Genomic DNA, 17159 nt, shown 5'->3' with positions numbered 1-17159 from the left:
TGAAGCCTTGTCCATACAATCCACAAATGGCTTGGTTAGCAGCTGTGTGTGTCAGTCTGATTGCTTTATACCATTGCTCCCATCTCTGTCACATCAGCCCCAACTTGAAGGATCATTTAGCTACTATTTCAACTTTCTGTGAAATTCGGGATAAGAATTCGCTTTCTGCTCATCCCATCTTCTAATGATTGCGTTTGCGAGGGATGTGTAACATTTTTTTAAAAAGACAGTGGTGGTCATGGATATTTTGCGCTCTGAAGTGAGGACCGATTAAATTGGGTTCTAATCAAGAGCCATGGATTTGGGTGGCTTCTAAATTGGCAAAACAAATTCTGCAAGTAACAAATTTTACCTAAGGCAATGAAGCCTACTTCTCAGCTTCTTGATACCACTAAACTAAAGTTTTACATGGAAGGCAGCCATGACAATTTGGGCTTATAAAGTTACCTTTGCAGTTTACTATGACTCCAATAGTTGATTCATCGCATGATGCACTTCTGATCTGACTACAAGTTGAGTGTTCATACCATTTGCTATAAACTGTAACACAAGTAACATGTTGAAAAGTGCAGGGAAGTTGCTGTTTCTGGGAAAGGACATTGCTAAGCAGTGCTCCTGAGTCAAAGATATAGAATATTTCGCTCCAGATTTTCTCTTATGGTTCCAGCCCATTTTGCACCGCCTGGCTGGCATAACCTGTCCTAGATCTCTCTGATGTTGGGGCAGGGGTTGCAAGGCAGAGTGTGCCACTGCTCTGCCAATTCTCCAACTAGTGTATATGTTCCATGGGGACAGCAAGATAGCTGGTGTAAGTTTGAGCATCCCAGGGGGGGTTCTAACTTAAGCTGGAGCTAAAAACTTTACCCAAGCTCATGTGCCAAGCAGATGTCTCGTGTAGGAAAGAATCTGCACTCCATGTGCATGTGTATATAGTAGAAACCTAGCTAGTCCACACTGATAACATTGAGCATTTTCTTAGTGGGGAACACACACACCTACATGTAATATCCATGGGCAGCGTTGTTTGCTGTGTTCATGGCTGAATGTTGCTATGGAATACTTTAACACAGTGGCTGTTCTCTGTTTCTTTAGGTGGTTGAAGCGCACGTGCCTAATTTCATTTTTGACGAATTCAGAACAGTTCTGTAAATGCGGAAATAAGAATGAGCCTTCTTGCAATTACAAAACAAGTGAACTTGGGGAGAGCAGAGGAAGGAAAAAAACAGCACTTCAGAACTCTGTGTTTTCTGTGTCTTGGGGAATAACCACAAAGCTCTGAATAAAATGTAACAGTCAGCACTAGTCCATGTAACTAACCATGTTTAAATCATGATATCACATCCAATTTTTATCACATCCAAGCAGCATACCTTTTGTACTGCACATTATAAATGCTGTATGTAATTGTTTATGTAAAAAATCATTTAGTTTTATGTTCTAAAGAACTATTTGTGGAAGTTTGACTTTTGTATCACAAATAAAATAATATCGAAAGCAGTGGATTTGGATTATTTCACAGATGATGATTTCCCTACTCAATACCATCTAAAAGATGAACACATACTGGAAGAGGATTTAGGCCCTGATCTTGCACTGCTAAAGTTAGTGGTAGCTTTGTCCTTGACTTCAATGAGCAAAGGATCAGACCCTCAAAGAAATAAAGAGTACATTAGTGAACGTTACTGTGATGAGTTGGCCCCATTGGGAAGCCACTTGATGTGCTGAGATACCACAGAGTCTACCTGTTGTGCCAGCATGGGCCCCCTTTAACCTATCTTGCTGAGCCAAGCTCTTAAAACCTCCCCAACACACACACAGGCAGAGCCACACCCAGCTGCACATCAGCTTTGGGAAGACTCAGCTTAAGGGACTTGCTCCAGCACTCAGATGTCCACCTCCCTTGGAGTGCAGATCCAAAGAGATATTATGGAATTTGCCCTCTTCCTCAATGTGGAGAGAGATGTGCACGCTTCTTTCCCCCCCAGTTAGAAATTACAGAAACTGGGTTCAATAATAAACTAAACAAATTGTATTAACTATAAAAGGTAGATTTTAAGTCATAAAAGGAGTAACAAACAGAACAAAGCAGATTATTAAGCAAATGAAATCAAACATGCAACCTAAGCTAGTTTCATTAGAGAAATTGGTTACAAAATAGTATTTCTCACCCTAAATATTGTTGCAGGCAATTTGCAAAGTTTCTATGGGTTAGAGTTCCAGTTATATTCCTTTTCAGACTGGACCCCTGTCTCAGTCTGGACTCCCCACTTTGCCTTCCCTTTTGCAGTTTCTCTTCTTGGGCAGACAGAGCAGGGAGAGTAGGACTCTGTTTGCTTTCCTCCCCTCCTTGAATAGGATCTACATAAGGTGTGAATCCTTTCTTTCCCAAACTTGACTCCCATCCCCTTTCAGTGGAAAGCTACAAGAAGTCCTAGGTAATGTTTTAGTTTGAGGTGACAAGACAAGACTCTGTAGGATCACAGCATCCATGAGTCAGTGGCAGTATGGAGCATCCACAGGAAGGCCAAGCTTTTCACAATTCATTGTCCTCACTGATGCACCATCCGCCCTCGCTGGCTTTTCCATAGTTGTACCTGAACTGTTGGCAGTGGGTGTCTCCCAAAGTAGCATAGTTGAAATACAGATACATAGTCAATATGCCTAACTCCAGATACGTAAATGATACAGGCATACAAATTTGATCACATTCTGTAAATCATAATTTTCCTGTGATATACTTTATGCAAGATGGCTCGTTAGATCTCAGCTATGTCATATTCATATCATAAGCATATTTTCATAAAAGAATATGGAATGATACTACACTTCCCCACCAGATAATTAACTCTGATAGTTGTTTTGTTGTAATGATGACCTCTTCTTGCTTTAATTGATAATACAGTAAAAGCTTTTTCAACTGGTATGTTGGGGAAATGAGGGGTGCCAGTAAATTAAAAATGCCGGTTAACTGAGAGGGAGGGGTTTGGAGTGTGGGGCAGGGGTGTGGGAGGGGCTGCCAGGCATGGACTCTGGCAAGGGAGTTTGAGTCCAGGAGGGAGCTCACTTCTGGCGGCTCCCCGTCTCTGCTGCTCTTGGCGGAGGCATGGCCAGGCAACTCTGCAAGCAGGCACGCTGCCTCCATCTGCAGGCACTGCCTCTGCAGTTCCCATTGGCTGCGGCTCCTAGCCAATGGGCTGGGAGCCATGGAGTCAGCACTTGGGGAGGTAGCATGCCTGCAGAGCCTCCTGGCTGCACCTCTGCCAGCAACAGCAGAGACAGGGAACTGCTTGCGGGAAGCCACCAGAGGTGAGTGCCCAAGCCCCTCCTGCACCTCAACCCCCTGCCCCAAACTGCCTCCCAGAGCACACCCCACAGCCCCTCCCACACCCTCAGCTCCCTGCTGACCCCCCATCAACTGCACTATAAACTGGACTTTCAGTGCAGATCAGAAACAGCATTTTATAGAGCTTGCCAAAGTGCCAGATAAAAGAGCTTTTACTGTAGCTATTAAGTAATAAAAGACCCCAGTTGGTGATAATGTAGGAAATAATTTTAACAAAAAACATAAGACTTCAAAACAACATTCGGTGTGAAAATATGTTTATAAAAGTTGCATTGTTTCTAGGTGACCTCATTCGACTTTCATTTATTCCTGGTTTATGCTAATACAATACGATTGAAATCAGTGCAGTTAAACTGGTGCAAAACTGCTAAAGTGAGATCAGAATCAGTCCCAAGGTATTTAAAATACTTGCCACTTTGAACAATTATTTTTAAATGTGTAAAGAATCAGTTGCAGTTATAGAAACCATCAGGGCGCGTATAGACATAGCATCTTGGGAACAAGTGTCAGTTCCGTGAAAAGGTTTTTTTGTTCTTGTTGCAGTAAACTTGAGAAATTGGGTTTATATTCATTAGACTTGGTTTAAAAATACTATTTTAAATGCCATGTTAAAAGCTGAGAAATGTTCTTAGTTTATAGTCTGCATATACTTCCTCAATAAAATTGTTCATAAAAGAAAGTCAATAGTTCTCACTCAGGGCTACCTGAGCTACTGCAGTATTGTCGTGTTCTAGAATTAAACTACCAGTTCCATAAAAAGAGTGTTGTAGCTGGTATTTGTGATATTTCTTAAATGTTGTGTACATTAATTAATAGGGGCAGGATAGGCCTAGTGTGTAGGAGCAAAGCACTTTCCAGTCATTAGTACTCAAGCTCTGGTGTAGCTGAGACTAATGCCCTCACAATAATATCCAGCTGCTAGAGGCCAAGCTTCTTGTGATGTGTAAGTGCAGTACCTGCCAGACGTTTGTGGCTTGATAGCATTGCAGTGTGAGAGGGATACCCTAGGTTGGTGGGATAGAGGGTTTAGTGGACCCACAGTACAGGTTACACCCCAGAAACCCCATCATACCCACCCAAACAGGGGCACCGGAACAGGGGGGTCAAGGGGCCATAGCCCATCCACTTTTTACCAGAGGCTCAGCCCGCCTGCCCCTCCTCTTCCCCACAAGGCCCTGCCCCTCAGCCAGGCCGGAAGCAGAGCCTGCCCTGGGAAGCTTGGGTATCTGTGGGGAGTTGTGAATCCTCCACCTGCCCAGGGTGAGTGGGGGCCTGAGCGCAGACCCGTTAGGTGCCTAAATGCCACAATAACCCCCCACACACACACACAATTCACAATCCTCCACTCAGTTACTGCCAAACACTGTAGGTGCCTACGTGCCAAGCGAGTTTAAATTGTTACAGTCAAAGTTCCCAAGGCATCAATGTTCTGCCTCTGGGCATGCACACTGCAGCCCCTTGCCAGTCATCCAGCTGTCTAAGCTCTAGAATGATGCACAATCTGAGGGGCGGGGTAAATATTCCTTTGCCTGTGGGGCCCAATCCGGGAAGCATAACTAAGTTACATGAATGATCCCTCAGCCATTCATGAACCGTCAACAGGGAAGCTCCAGCCAATTCCCCACAGCTTCCCAGCCTTGCGCCCCAGAACTGTCCCATCCAACACTGGTTAGAAGCCAGACCAGTGTACATTCATTATGCAGTCCACCCTTCTCTCAATATGGAGAGAGCACACAGTAGCCTTTGTAGACTGAGCTGAGATTTTTTCCCGAGCACTTCAACCAAAACACACTGTTTTAGGTAAGCTATAAAACAGATTTATTAACTACAGAAAGACAGATGTTAAGTGATTATAAGTAGCAGGCCTAGAAGTCAGAGTTGATTATCTAAGAGATAGGTAGATTGATGAAATGGGATGGGATGGATTTCCAATTGAAAGGATTCGTCACTCAGATTACATTGCTAGGAAGAATTCTTAATATTTAACCTACGATATCTTTTTGTTCAGGCTCTTCCCATTATTCCTACTTAAATGCCCTATCAACTTTCTTCCCTTCTTGGTGTTTGCACCTTTCATAAATTAGTGCACGGTTACCATATGCCCCATCAGTTTTGGGTTGATTACACTCACTGAATACTGAACCAGCTTTGTGATATAATATATCATAGTTAACGCATGAAATTCTCATTTCCTGCACAGTGTGTCATAAACACTTCCTATTGCAAGAGAGCAAGCCCATGACAGAATTTCTGTTCAGATGAGATTCTATTTCATTTACTCTGACTTCTTGATTTTATATTCATCGTAGCAGTCTCGGTTTCTGCCCGAATTGCAAGCCCCCGCACCCCCCCAGAGAAATTCAAAAGTTCAACTCAGACTCAAAATTTATTTCTTTTCTCATATTCCATATTCCTTGAAAAAGCATTTAATCATCATCCCTGATCTCAACTCTGACCCTTTCCATGTTATGGTTGGTCTGAGACCCTGACTGGTCTTCGCCACTCTGACAGCCATAGCCTTTTCTATGCGATGGGAGAAACTCCTCCTGGTGAGCTTGGACATTTTAATTGGCAGAGGCTGTTTGTCCCAAGTCTGAGACTGATCCACTCACTGCTCAGTGAAGTCTATAGATGATTTCCACTGATCTCATTGGGCAATCATAGTATCATAGAACTGGAAGGGACCATGAGAGGTCATCTAGTCCAGTCCCCTGCACTCAAGTCAGGACTAAGCATAATCTAGGACATCCCTGACAGGGATTTGTCCTCTGGATCTAGCTGATTAAATACTTTTCCTAGCCTCTACACACACCTAGCTGCTCAAGACTGGCCTAGCTCATTAGGCCTACAAACTCCTAAGGTTGACGACAATATAACAGAGATGCATGAAAATGCACTCCAGTGTTAAGCAAAGGTTTGTGTTTAAGACATCGCAAGAAGCTTGGCCTCTAGCAGCTTGCAAACTGGATATTATTGCAAGGAGAAGATTAGTATCAGCTACAACAGCAGAGGAGACTTTTCTATCCAAGTCTCTCACTCAGGAATGGGTGATTGGGGAGGAGGTCTCCTCAAGTATTCTTAAAAGCAGGGCCGACTCCAAGTTTTCTACCACCCAAAGAAAAAATTTTTCTGCCTCAGCTCATCCTCGCCACAACTCCGCCCCTTATTTGCCCCATTCCAAACCCTTTCCTAAATCCCCGGCCTGCCCCTCCCCCGGGGTGGCCGCGTATCCCCTCCTACTCTTCCCTCCCACCCTGGCATCTTTGGGCAGGACGGGAGAGAAACGGAGAGGTAGTGCGCTCAGGGGAGGAGGCGGAGGTGAGCTAAGAGGGAGGAAGCGATTCCTCTACACCTACCAGGGTTGGTTACGGCCGCTCTCCTCGCGAATTCCACCGCTAGTGTTCACCTCTCCTCCGCATGCTACCCGAACCTGCTCACGCTGCTCTGCTTCCTCTCCTCTCCCTTCCAAGCTTACCGCAAAACAGCTGCTACGGGGCCATTTCCAAGCAGGTGAAAAATTGGAAGGCCTTGTTTTACACAGAGCCAGACAACTGCAGAGGCCCCCCTGTTGTGCCACGTGGGGAGAGGAGCTGGTATTTTCCTGCCCGTCATATATGCCCGTCACTATGGCGTCGACTGTGCTAATGCGTCTCCTAGATCATCCTGAGTTTGTTGGTTCTCAAGCAGAAACTCTGAAGAGACTGGCCACTAAGCAGAATGACTGCCAGATTCTGTGCACCAAGGTGATGTTCACTGTTGGAAGCTTGGAATCGCTGCGTGACACACAGAAAACACTGGCGTTTTCTCTGCCTACTGCCAAGACGTTTGCCAACACAGATGTTTAATGGATCCTGACAACCAAAATCTCAGCTGAATTGAGCACAAAAGCTGAAGAAGCAGACAGCTAGAAAACCCAGCTGTTTCTGGAAATCCTTCTGACCCTGGAAAACAAGAAAACCAAAAAAGCATTAAAAACCTTCCATACAATGCTCAGCGAGAACTGGGAGAAGCGTGACCCGTAATCTGAACCCCAAGGTGCGGGGGGCCGAAGATTCTTTTTGGAACGTCCTCTGCCAGGTGTTTCACCCCCTTCCTCAAGGAGAATTTTGCAGCCGACTGCGGCCGTTCTGCCAGAGTGGTGCAACTATTTGCCACTAAAGATGAATTTTCAAATCGGAAAGGAGAATTTACTACTTACATAAACTTGCCTACCCCTGACAATGCAAAACTGGATGTGCTGGATTTTTGGAACAGTCATCAAGACACACTTCACAACTGCAGCAAAGAGGCACGTGAGCTTTGAGTGTACTCCCTTATCGATTGAGGCAGAGTGTATAGTTTCAAAGATGGACTACCTCCAAGCCAGCATGAGGCTCAACCTGAGCGAGGATAGCTTGAAGAAAATTCCCTGAGCGTACGCAAACCAGGATTATGGAAAAACTACTAGCTCCGAGAGAGACAAAATATACCTCTGTACATTAAAAGAAAGTTCCCATTTGACTGTCATAAAATGCTTATCTTCCAAAATGTTTTCCTTCCCCTCCTTCCCCCACCCCAATTTTTCACAGTTTTTAAATTTTATTTTTTTGATATTTATCCTGATTCCATGCCGGTTTGAAGCTTTGGAAAATAAACACTGAAAAATTCCTAGATTTTCTTTTTACAGGTAAAAACGGGAAACACAGACCACTACTTCAAAGCAGGGTTATAGAGCCATAGGTTTTCCTTTGAACCGAACCGGAGTCCAGATAATCCCCCTTACAATTTCTAAGGGCTATTCACCTGGATGAAGGTCGCTCAGCGGCGTTTAACTTAAAGCTGGGGACATGGTCTAGGCTTCTCAGAGAGCAAGAATGGTGGGAATCCTGGCTACTATGCGGCCCATCTCAGCTTTGCCACGAGGGAAGAGACAAAATCTCCCCAAGCGCCAGTGGCTCCGGGGGTGTTAGCAGGGAAGCGTCATCCATTGCTTCCAGCATGGAGGACAATTGGCAGGTGCCATGGGGAGAAGCATTGTCAGACTCAGTGAAGGAAGAAGAAATAGCTATTCAGATGAAGCAGAAGAAGCAAGAGATAAAAGACCACCTTTTTATGGGAAACCTGCTGATTGCAGAGCCGAGGAGCAAGGACATCATGGAGACACAGTAATGTGCACAAAGAAAGCTCTTCTTGGAAGCCTGCTGTTAGATACCACCCAGTCACACAACAGCTGAAAGCAGACAGAGCATTTCATTGCTGACAACTCAGCACACCAAAACCACAAGGAGCACAGCTCCCAGGGGGAGAACACCCATTCTTTTCTTCACACCCAACAGAACAAGTTCAAAGCTAACCACTCAGACTGTGTTTCCCTCCCCTGCTCTTCTCAGGAAGAGCAAGACACTCTTCCACAGCAGAAAGCAGCTGCCACAGAACAGCACTCTCAGCCATTGTCATGCCAGAAAGAAACACTACAGTTCCTCATCGCGGTTAGCAAGGCCAGGCTTTGACAACCACCCTTCTCCAGTCACCAACTAGAAAAATGATCCTGAAAGCACAGCCTTATCCAACACCCTGCCGGACAGTCACTGACCATCCCGGCGCATCGTCCTCTAACTGGTGGGTGCTACAATTTGGCCTTGCCAAGAGAGAGAGCGCTACCAGAAGCCCCATGGGAACAGATCCTGGCTCTCAACTCTGCCCTCCACGGGCCCCTTCCCTAGGCTGCCTATCAAAGCAAAGATGCTCAAAGTAGCCATCCCCTGTCATTTGCATAAACTGAAGACACAGACAGGCCGCTCAACCAATCTTCTCCCCGCTCCCTAAGACAACAATCTTCTAGCTGGCCAAGCCAAGAGCTCTCTTGAAACCACAGCCTATGCAGTTTTGGACACCCAGAGCACCTTTCTTTGGCACCAGAGACCAAACTGGAGAAGGTCAGCGGTGGGGAGCCGGGCTCTGCAACGAGGGCTGTTTCCTGAACCCCAGGGCCAGTCTCACCATTCTTCAGGGAGCGGGAGCATTGACATGCTATTTTATCAGACCACTCAATAGTTTTTTCAGGTCCTTATTTTTGGTAAACACTAGCACTTTCTGCAATTGTGTCTTGAAGTACTGAGACTGAGGGAGTCTCGCAGTGTAAAATACAAAACACCCACATACGGTGGAGATTGGAGAAATCAAATCACGTTAATATCACGGTGTGATCGGCCCTCAAGGAGACGCTGCCTGCCTATTTCTTTGCGTCCGTTTAGTGAAGCGCTGAATTTAATTGCTTGATCAATTACTCACTGATAAAGAAGGCAAGCAAAGAAGGTAAATGTTTGCTCAAAACCGCAGAAATATGCCTGAATACCAACAAGAAAGACAGTGCTTCGAACTTTTCAAGACAAGTAAAGACAGGAGCCAAGAGGATGCATTGTGCTGCAAGTACGGCAGCGTTGAGGTCAGCGCTCGCGATGACCGAAGAAAGGAGCATGTCAAAAGCAAGCAACAGGAGAAGCTTAATGAAGAAAGTGAGCTTTGGGATAAACAGTCAATATGAGGAGCTTCAAGTGGGCTTTTAGCCAAAGAGAGCCCAGAGCACGAGCATGTCAATAACTTTGGGCATGCTCTTTGTTTCCTCGGACAGTCACCGTTAATTGCTGAGGGGGCGGCCTCTTAGTGACTTTGTGCAGCAATAGTGTCCAGCAGCAAAAACCCTTCCTAATGCGGACAACCTGATTCGTAAGGTTCTGAAAGGTAATGATGAGTAGCAAAACTGATGCAAGGAATGGATGGAGATGTGGCGTCTAGTCTGATTTTTCAGGAGTCTCCCGATGCTTTGGGCCTTCCAAGTCTTGGCCGTCGGTTACCGTTAGTTGATTTCAAAGTGAGAAAGCCTCGGTGCTTTTGTGCTGAGGAGACATTCGCTCCCGCTGCTCACAACTGTTTTGTCCCGCAGCCATAACTAACAGGGTTGAGATGTACCAGCTCTATTGGCCACAACTGATACAACTTCTGCATCCTACAGGGACAAGTTTGCCTGGGACGTTAAACTCACTCAGAAGCCGGAGCTGCTGCCCATTATCTGTCCTGCTCATCTGGTTTATGTTGCGCTGTCAGCATCTACTGCTACAGAGGAAATGAAAGAAGTTCAGTCTTGCATCATTAGATTCAGGGCCATTTGCAGGCGAACAATTTGAAGGCCTTGTTTTACACAGAGCCAGACCAGTGCAGAGGCCCCCTGTTGTGCCACGTGGGGAGAGGAGCTGGTATTTTCCTGCCCGTCATATAAATAACGCCTCGACTGTGCTAATGCGTCTCCTAGATCATCCTGAGTTTGTTGGTTCTCAAGCAGAAACTCTGAAGAGACTGGCCACTAAGCAGAATGACTGCCAGATTCTGTGCACCAAGGTGTTCACTGTTGGAAGCTTGGAATCGCTGCGTGACACACAGAAAACACTGGCGTTTTCTCTGCCTACTGCCAAGACGTTTGCCAGCACAGATGTTTAAGGATCCTGACAACCAAAATCTCAGCTGAATTGAGCACAAAAGAAGGAGAAGCAGACAGCGAGAAAACCCAGCTGTTTCTGGAAATCCTTCTGACCCTGGAACACAAGAAAACCAAAAAAGCATTCAAAACCTTCCATACAATGCTCAGCGAGAATGGGAGACGAGCGTGACCCGTAATCTGAACCCCAAGGTGTGGGGGGCCGAAGATTCTTTTGGAACGTCCTCTGCCAGGTGTTTCACCCCCTTCTTCAAGGTGAATTTTGCAGCCGACTGCGGCCGTTCTGCCAGAGTGGTGCAACTATTTGCCACTAAAGATGAATTTTCAAATCGGAAAGGAGAATTTACTACTGACGTAAACTTGCCTACCCCTGACAATGCAAACTGGATGTGCTGGCTTTTTGGAACAGTCATCAAGACACACTTTCAACTGCAGCAAAGAGGCACCGTGAGCTTTGAGTGTACCCCCTTATCTATTGAGGCAGAGTGTATAGTTTCAAAGATGGACTACCTCCAAGCCAGCATGAGGCTCAACCTGAGCGAGGATAGCTTGAAGAAAATTCCCTGAGCGTACGCAAACCAGGATTATGGAAAAACTACTAGCTCCGAGAGAGACAAAATATACCTCTGTACATTAAAAGAAAGTTCCCATTTGACTGTCATAAAATGCTTATCTTGCAAAAATGTTCCTTCCCCTCCTTCCCCCACCCCAATTTTTCACAGTTTTTAAATTTATTTTTTTGATTATATCCTGATTCCATGCCGGTTTGAAGCTTTGGAAAATAACACTGAAAATTCCCAGATTTTCTTTTTACAGGTAAAAAGGGAAACACAGACCACTACTTGAAAGCAGGGTTATAGAGCCATAGGTTTTCCTTTGAACCGAACCGGAGTCCAGATAATCCCCTTACAATTTCTAAGGGCTATTCACCTGGATGAAGGTCGCTCAGCGGCGTTTAACTTAAGCTGGGGACATGGTCTAGGCTTCCAGAGAGCAAGAATGGTGGGAATCCTGGCTACTATGCGGCCCATCTCAGCTTTGCCACGCGGGAAGAGACAAAATCTCCCCAAGCGCCAGTGGCTCCGGGGTGTTAGCAGGGAAGTCATCCATTGCTTCCAGCATGGAGGACAATTGGCAGGTGCCATGGGGAGAAGCATTGTCAGACTCAGTGAAGGAAGAAGAAATAGCTATTCAGATGAAGCAGAAGAAGCAAGAGATAAAAGACCACCTTTTTATGGGAAACCTGCTGATTGCAGAGCCGAGGAGCAAGGACATCATGGAGACACAGTAATGTGCACAAAGAAAGCTCTTCTTGGAAGCCTGCTGTAGATACCACCCAGTCACAAACAGCTGAAAGCAGACAGAGCATTTCATTGCTGACAACTCAGCACACCAAAACCACAAGGAGCACAGCTCCCAGGGGGAGAACACCCATTCTTTTCTTCACACCCAACAGAACAAGTTCAAAGCTAACCACTCAGACTGTTTCCTTCCCTGCTCTTCTCAGGAAGAGTAAGACACTCTTCCACAGCAGAAAGCAGCTGCCACAGAACAGCACTCTCAGCCATTGTCATGCCCAGAAAGAAACACTACAGTTCCTCATCGTGGTTAGCAAGGCCAGGCTTTGACAACCACCCTTCTCCAGTCACCAACTAGAAAAATGATCCCTGAAAGCACAGCCTTAACCAACACCCTGCCGGACAGTCACTGACCATCCCGGCGCATCGTCCTCTAACTGGTGGGTGCTACAATTTGGCCTTGCCAAGAGAGAGAGCGCTACCAGAAGCCCCATGGGAACAGATCCTGGCTCTCAACTCTGCCCTCCACGGGCCCCTTCCCTAGGCTGCCTATCAAAGCAAAGATGCTCAAAGTAGCCATCCCCTGTCATTTGCATAAACTGAAGACACAGACAGGCCACTCAACCAATCTTCTCCCCGCTCCCTAAGACAACAATCTTCTAGCTGGCCAAGCCAAGAGCTCTCTTGAAACCACAGCCTATGCAGTTTTGGACCCCAGAGCACTTTCTTTGGCACCAGAGACCAAACTGGAGAAGGTCAGCGGTGGGGAGCCGGGCTCTGCAACGAGGGCTGTTTCCTGAACCCCAGGGCCAGTCTCACCATTCTTCAGGGAGCGGGAGCATTGACATGCTATTTTATCAGACCACTCAATAGTTTTTTCAGGTCCTTATTTTTGGTAAACACTAGCCTTTCTGCAATTGTGTCTTGAAGTACTGAGACTGAAGGAGTCTCGCAGTGTAAAAACAAAACACCCACATACGGGGAGATTGGAGAAATCAAATCACGTTAATATCACGGTGTGATCGGCCCTCAAGGAGACGCTGCCTGCCTATTTCTTTGCGTCCGTTTAGTGAAGCGCTGAATTTAATTGCTTGATCAATTACTCACTGATAAAGAAGGCAAGCTAAGAAGGTAAATGTTTGCTCAAAACCGCAGAACTATGCCTGAATACCAACAAGAAAGACAGTGCTTCGAACTTTTCAAGACAAGTAAAGACAGGAGCCAAGAGGATGCATTGTGCTGCAAGTACGGCAGCGTTGAGGTCAGCGCTCGCGATGACCGAAGAAAGGAGCATGTCAAAAGCAAGCAACAGGAGAAGCTTAATGAAGAAAGTGAGCTTTGGGATAAACAGTCAATATGAGGAGCTTCAAGTGGGCTTTTAGCCAAAGAGAGCCCAGAGCACGAGCATGTCAATAACTTGGGCATGCTCTTTGTTTCCTCGGACAGTCACCGTAATTGCTGAGGGGGCGGCCTCTTAGGACTTTGTGCAGCAATAGTGTCCAGCAGCAAAAACCCTTCCTAATGCGGACAACCTGATTCGTAAGGTTCTGAAAGGTAATGATGAGTAGCAAAACTGATGCAAGGAATGGATGGAGATGTGGCGTCTAGTCTGATTTTTCGGAGTCTCCGATGCTTTGGGCCTTCCAAGTCTTGGCCGTCGGTTACCGTTAGTTGATTTCAAAGTGAGAAAGCCTCGGTGCTTTGTGCTGAGGAGACATTCGCTCCGCTGCTCACAACTGTTTTGTCCCGCAGCCATAACTAACAGGGTGAGATGTATCAGCTCTATTGGCCACAACTGATACAACTTCTGCATCCTACAGGGACAAGTTTGCCTGGGACGTTAAACTCACTCAGAAGCCGGAGCTGCTGCCCATTATCTGTCCTGCTCATCTGGTTTATGTTGCGCTGTCAGCATCTACTGCTACAGAGGAAATGAAGAAGTTCGCATCATTAGATTCAGGGCCATTGCCAGCAGGCGAACAATTGAAGGCCTTGTTTTACACAGAGCCAGACCAGTGCAGAGGCCCCTGTTGTGCCACGTGGGGAGAGGAGCTGGTATTTTCCTGCCCGTCATATAAATAACGCCTCGACTGTGCTAATGCGTCTCCTAGATCATCCTGAGTTTGTTGGTTCTCAGCAGAAACTCTGAAGAGACTGGCCACTAAGCAGAATGACTGCCAGATTCTGTGCACCAAGGTGATGTTCACTGTTGGAAGCTTGGAATCGCTGCGTGACAACAGAAAACACTGGCGTTTTCTCTGCCTACTGCCAAGACGTTTGCCACACAGATGTTTAATGGATCCTGACAACCAAAATCTCAGCTGAATTGAGCAAAAGCTGAAGGAGAAGCAGACAGCGAGAAAACCCAGCTGTTTCTGGAAATCCTTCTGACCCTGGAACACAAGAAAACACCAAAAAGCATTCAAACCTTCCATACAATGCTCAGCGAGAACTGGGAGACGAGCGTGACCGTAATCTGAACCCCAAGGTGGGGGGGCCGAAGATTCTTTTCGGAACGTCCTCTGCCAGGTGTTTCACCCCTTCTTCAAGGTGAATTTTGCAGCCGACTGCGGCCGTTCTGCCAGAGTGGTGCAACTATTTGCCACTAAAGATGAATTTTCAAATCGGAAAGGAGAATTTACTACTGACGTAAACTTGCCTACCCTGACAATGCAAAACTGGATGTGCTGGCTTTTTGGAACAGTCATCAAGACACACTTCTCAACTGCAGCAAAGAGGCACCGTGAGCTTTGAGTGTACCCTTATCTATTGAGGCAGAGTGTATAGTTTCAAAGATGGATACCTCCAAGCCAGCATGAGGCTCAACCTGAGCGAGGATAGCTTGAAGAAAATTCCCTGAGCGTACGCAAACCAGGATTATGGAAAAACTACTAGCTCCGAGAGAGACAAAATATACCTCTGTACATTAAAAGAAAGTTCCCATTTGACTGTAAAAAATGCTTATCTTGCAAAATTTTCCTTCCCCTCCTTCCCCCCACCCAATTTTTCACAGTTTTTAATTTATTTTTTTGATATATCTGATTCCATGCCGGTTTGAAGCTTTGGAAAATAAACACTGAAAAATTCCCAATTTCTTTTTACAGGTAAAAATGGGAAACACAGACCACTACTTGAAAGCGGGTTATAGAGCCATAGGTTTTCCTTTGAACCGAACCGGAGTCCAGATAATCCCCTTACAATTTCTAAGGGCTATTCACCTGGATGAAGGTCGCTCAGCGGCGTTTAACTTAAGCTGGGGACATGGTCTAGGTCCCAGAGAGCAAGAATGGTGGGAATCCTGGCTATGCGGCCCATCTCAGCTTTGCCACGCGGGAAGAGACAAAATCTCCCCAAGCGCCAGTGGCTCCAGGGGTGTTAGCAGGGAAGCATCATCCATTGCTTCCAGCATGGAGGACAATTGGCAGGTGCCATGGGGAGAAGCATTGTCAGACTCAGTGAAGGAAGAAGAATAGCTATTCAGATGAAGCAGAAGAAGCAAGAGATAAAAGACCACCTTTTTATGGGAAACCTGCTGATTGCAGAGCGCGGAGCAAGGACATCATGGAGACACAGTAATGTGCACAAAGAAAGCTCTTCTGGAAGCCTGCTGTTAGATACCACCCAGTCACACAACAGCTGAAAGCAGACAGAGCATTTCACTGCTGACAACTCAGCACACCAAACCACAAGGAGCACAGCTCCCAGGGGGGAGAACACCCATTCTTTCTTCACACCCAACAGAACAAGTTCAAAGTAACACTCAGACTGTGTTTCCTTCCCCTGCTCTTCTCAGGAAGCGTAAGACACTCTTCCACAGCAGAAAGCAGCTGCCACAGAACAGCACTCTCAGCCATTGTCATGCCAGAAAGAAACACTACAGTTCCTCAGCGTGGTTAGCAAGGCCAGGCTTTGACACCCTTCTCCAGTCACCAACTAGAAAAATGCCTGAAAGCACAGCCTTAACCAACACCTGCCGGACAGTCACTGACCATCCCGGCGCATCGTCCTCTAACTGGTGGGTGCTACAATTTGGCCTTGCAAGAGAGAGAGCGCTACCAGAAGCCCCATGGGAACAGATCCTGCTCTCAACTCTGCCCTCCACGGGCCCCTTCCCTAGGCTGCCTATCAAAGCAAAGATGCTCAAAGTAGCCATCCCCTGTCATTTGCATAAACTGAAGACACGAGGCCACTCAACCAATTCTCCCGCTCCCTAAGACAACAATCTTCTAGCTGGCCAAGCCAAGGCTCTCTTGAAACCACAGCCTATGCAGTTTTGGACACCCAGAGCACTTTCTTTGGCACCAGAGACCAAACTGGAGAAGGTCAGCGTGGGGAGCCGGCTCTGCAACGAGGGCGTTTCCTGAACCCAGGGCCAGTCTCACCATTCTTCAGGGAGCGGGAGCATGACATGCTTTTATCAGACCACTCAATAGTTTTTCAGGTCCTTATTTTTGGTAAACACTACACTTTCTGCAATTGTGTCTTGAAGTACTGAGACTGAAGGAGTCTCGCAGTGAAAACCAAAACCCCACATACGGTGGAGATTGGAGAAATCAAATCACGTAATATCACGGTATGATCGGCCCTCAAGGAGACGCTGCCTGCCTATTTCTTTGCGTCCGTTTAGTGAAGCGCTGATTAATCGCTTGATCAATTACTCACTGATAAAGAAGGCAAGCTAAGAAGGTAAATGTTTGCTCAAAACCGCAGAAACTATGCCTGAATACCAAAGAAAGACAGTGCTTCGACTTTCAAGACAAGTCAAGACAGGAGCCAAGAGGATGCATTGTGCTGCAGTACGGCAGCGTTGAGGTCAGCGCCTCGCGATGACCGAAGAAAGGAGCATGTCAAAAGCAAGCAACAGGAGAAGCTTAATGAAGAAAGTGAGCTTTGGGATAAACAGTCAATTGAGGAGCTTCAAGTGGCTTTTAGCCAAAGAGAGCCCAGAGCACGAGCATGTCAATAACTTTGGGCATGCTCTTTGTTTCCTCGGACAGTCACCGTTAATTGCTGAGGGGGCGGCCTCTTAGTGACTTTGTGCAGCAAT

At 46.4% G+C, this 17159-nt stretch overlaps 1 protein-coding gene, 2 non-coding genes and 1 pseudogene across 3 annotated transcripts in view; 1 reads left to right on the top strand and 3 right to left on the bottom strand.

Moving 5' to 3' along the window:
• The window catches only part of WASHC5 (WASH complex subunit 5), a 37076-nt gene extending 35579 nt beyond the window's left edge, over window positions 1–1497 (top strand). The window contains 1 exon segment of the mRNA XM_030553813.1: window positions 1093–1497. Within this exon segment, the coding sequence (XP_030409673.1) occupies window positions 1093–1149 (57 nt within the window). The 3' untranslated portion in view covers window positions 1150–1497.
• A 7177-nt stretch (window positions 1498–8674) lies between these two features.
• On the bottom strand, window positions 8675–8886 carry LOC115647361. The gene has a single exon (XR_003999309.1). It is a non-coding gene; the product is annotated as a small nucleolar RNA U3 (small nucleolar RNA).
• Window positions 8887–12286: 3400 nt separating this feature from the next.
• On the bottom strand, window positions 12287–12497 carry LOC115647365. Its single transcript, XR_003999313.1, has one exon. It is a non-coding gene; the product is annotated as a small nucleolar RNA U3 (small nucleolar RNA).
• A 3370-nt stretch (window positions 12498–15867) lies between these two features.
• LOC115647366 lies at window positions 15868–16073 on the bottom strand (annotated as a pseudogene).
• Between the last annotated feature and the right edge of the window lie 1086 nt (window positions 16074–17159).

This window comes from Gopherus evgoodei, chromosome 2 (genome assembly GCF_007399415.2).
Source record: "Gopherus evgoodei ecotype Sinaloan lineage chromosome 2, rGopEvg1_v1.p, whole genome shotgun sequence".
Lineage (NCBI taxonomy): Eukaryota > Metazoa > Chordata > Testudines > Testudinidae > Gopherus > Gopherus evgoodei.
Note: the sequence above shows the minus strand (reverse complement) of the source record. Positions and strands in the feature narration are given on the sequence as shown.